The 799-nt window shown below is 52.2% G+C and overlaps 1 protein-coding gene across 1 annotated transcript in view; it reads left to right on the top strand.

The window, feature by feature from the left end:
* Positions 1–145: 145 nt before the first annotated feature.
* Positions 146–799, top strand: part of EMH_0013750 (WD-repeat protein, related) — a gene marked incomplete at both ends in the record, with an annotated part of 6,303 nt that continues 5,649 nt past the window's right edge. Inside the window, 2 exons of the mRNA XM_013499922.1 lie at positions 146–150; positions 623–728. Coding sequence (XP_013355376.1) covers positions 146–150; positions 623–728 — 111 coding nt within the window. The remainder of the gene's footprint in view (positions 151–622; positions 729–799) is intronic.

The raw sequence follows: 799 nt of genomic DNA, 5'->3' as shown, positions 1-799 counted from the left end.
TGCTGCTGCTGCAGTTGCGGCTCGAGTCTGCTGCAGCGGAGTGTACAGACATCCAAGCAGCAGCAGCAACCCCCCCTCAAACATCACACTAAACCCTAAACCCTAAACCCTAAACCCTAAACCCTAAACCCTAAACCCTATTTCAATGGCGTCACCGCCGGAGACTCGAAGCCCCAACGCAAAACCCTAGCGACGAGTGTTACTAAACCCTAAACCCTAAACCCTAAACCCTAGTTTGTAAACCCTAAACCCTAAACCCTAAATCCTAAAAACTCAACTCGAAACCCTAAACCCTCGTTACACCGCTGCTGCTAGAGAGGGTTTAGGGTATAGGGTTTAGGGTTTAGGGTTTAGGGTTTAGGGGGGCCCCCCAGCAGCGGTGGGGCTGAGACCCCTCTTCGTTTTACTTCTTTTTTTTGTGTTTATTTATATTGTTTTTGTTTGCTGCTGCTGCATATATTTGTTTTTTTTATTATTTCATCTGCTGCTGCTGCTGCTGCTGCTGCTGCTGCAGTAGCAGGAGAAACGGCAGCACATACTCGAGCAGCAACTGCAGCAGCAACTGCAGCAGCAACAGCAGCAGCTGCTGCTGCAGCAGAAGATTCGCTGCTGTCCCTCTAAGCAACAGCAGCAGCAGCAGCAGCAGCAACAGGAGAAGGAGCCCTACCAACGGCCGCAGCAGCAGCAGCAACAACAACTGCAGCAGCCAGCAAGCGAGCAGCAGCAACGTCGGCAGCAACTGGAAGAGCAGCAGCAGCAGCAACAGCAGCAGCAGCAGCAGCAACAGCAGCAGCAGCAG

The sequence above is a fragment of the Eimeria mitis genome, genomic scaffold (genome assembly GCF_000499745.2).
Source record: "Eimeria mitis Houghton genomic scaffold, Emh_scaff482, whole genome shotgun sequence".
In the NCBI taxonomy this organism is placed as follows: domain Eukaryota; phylum Apicomplexa; class Conoidasida; order Eucoccidiorida; family Eimeriidae; genus Eimeria; species Eimeria mitis.
This window is presented reverse-complemented; position numbering and strand designations above follow the sequence as displayed.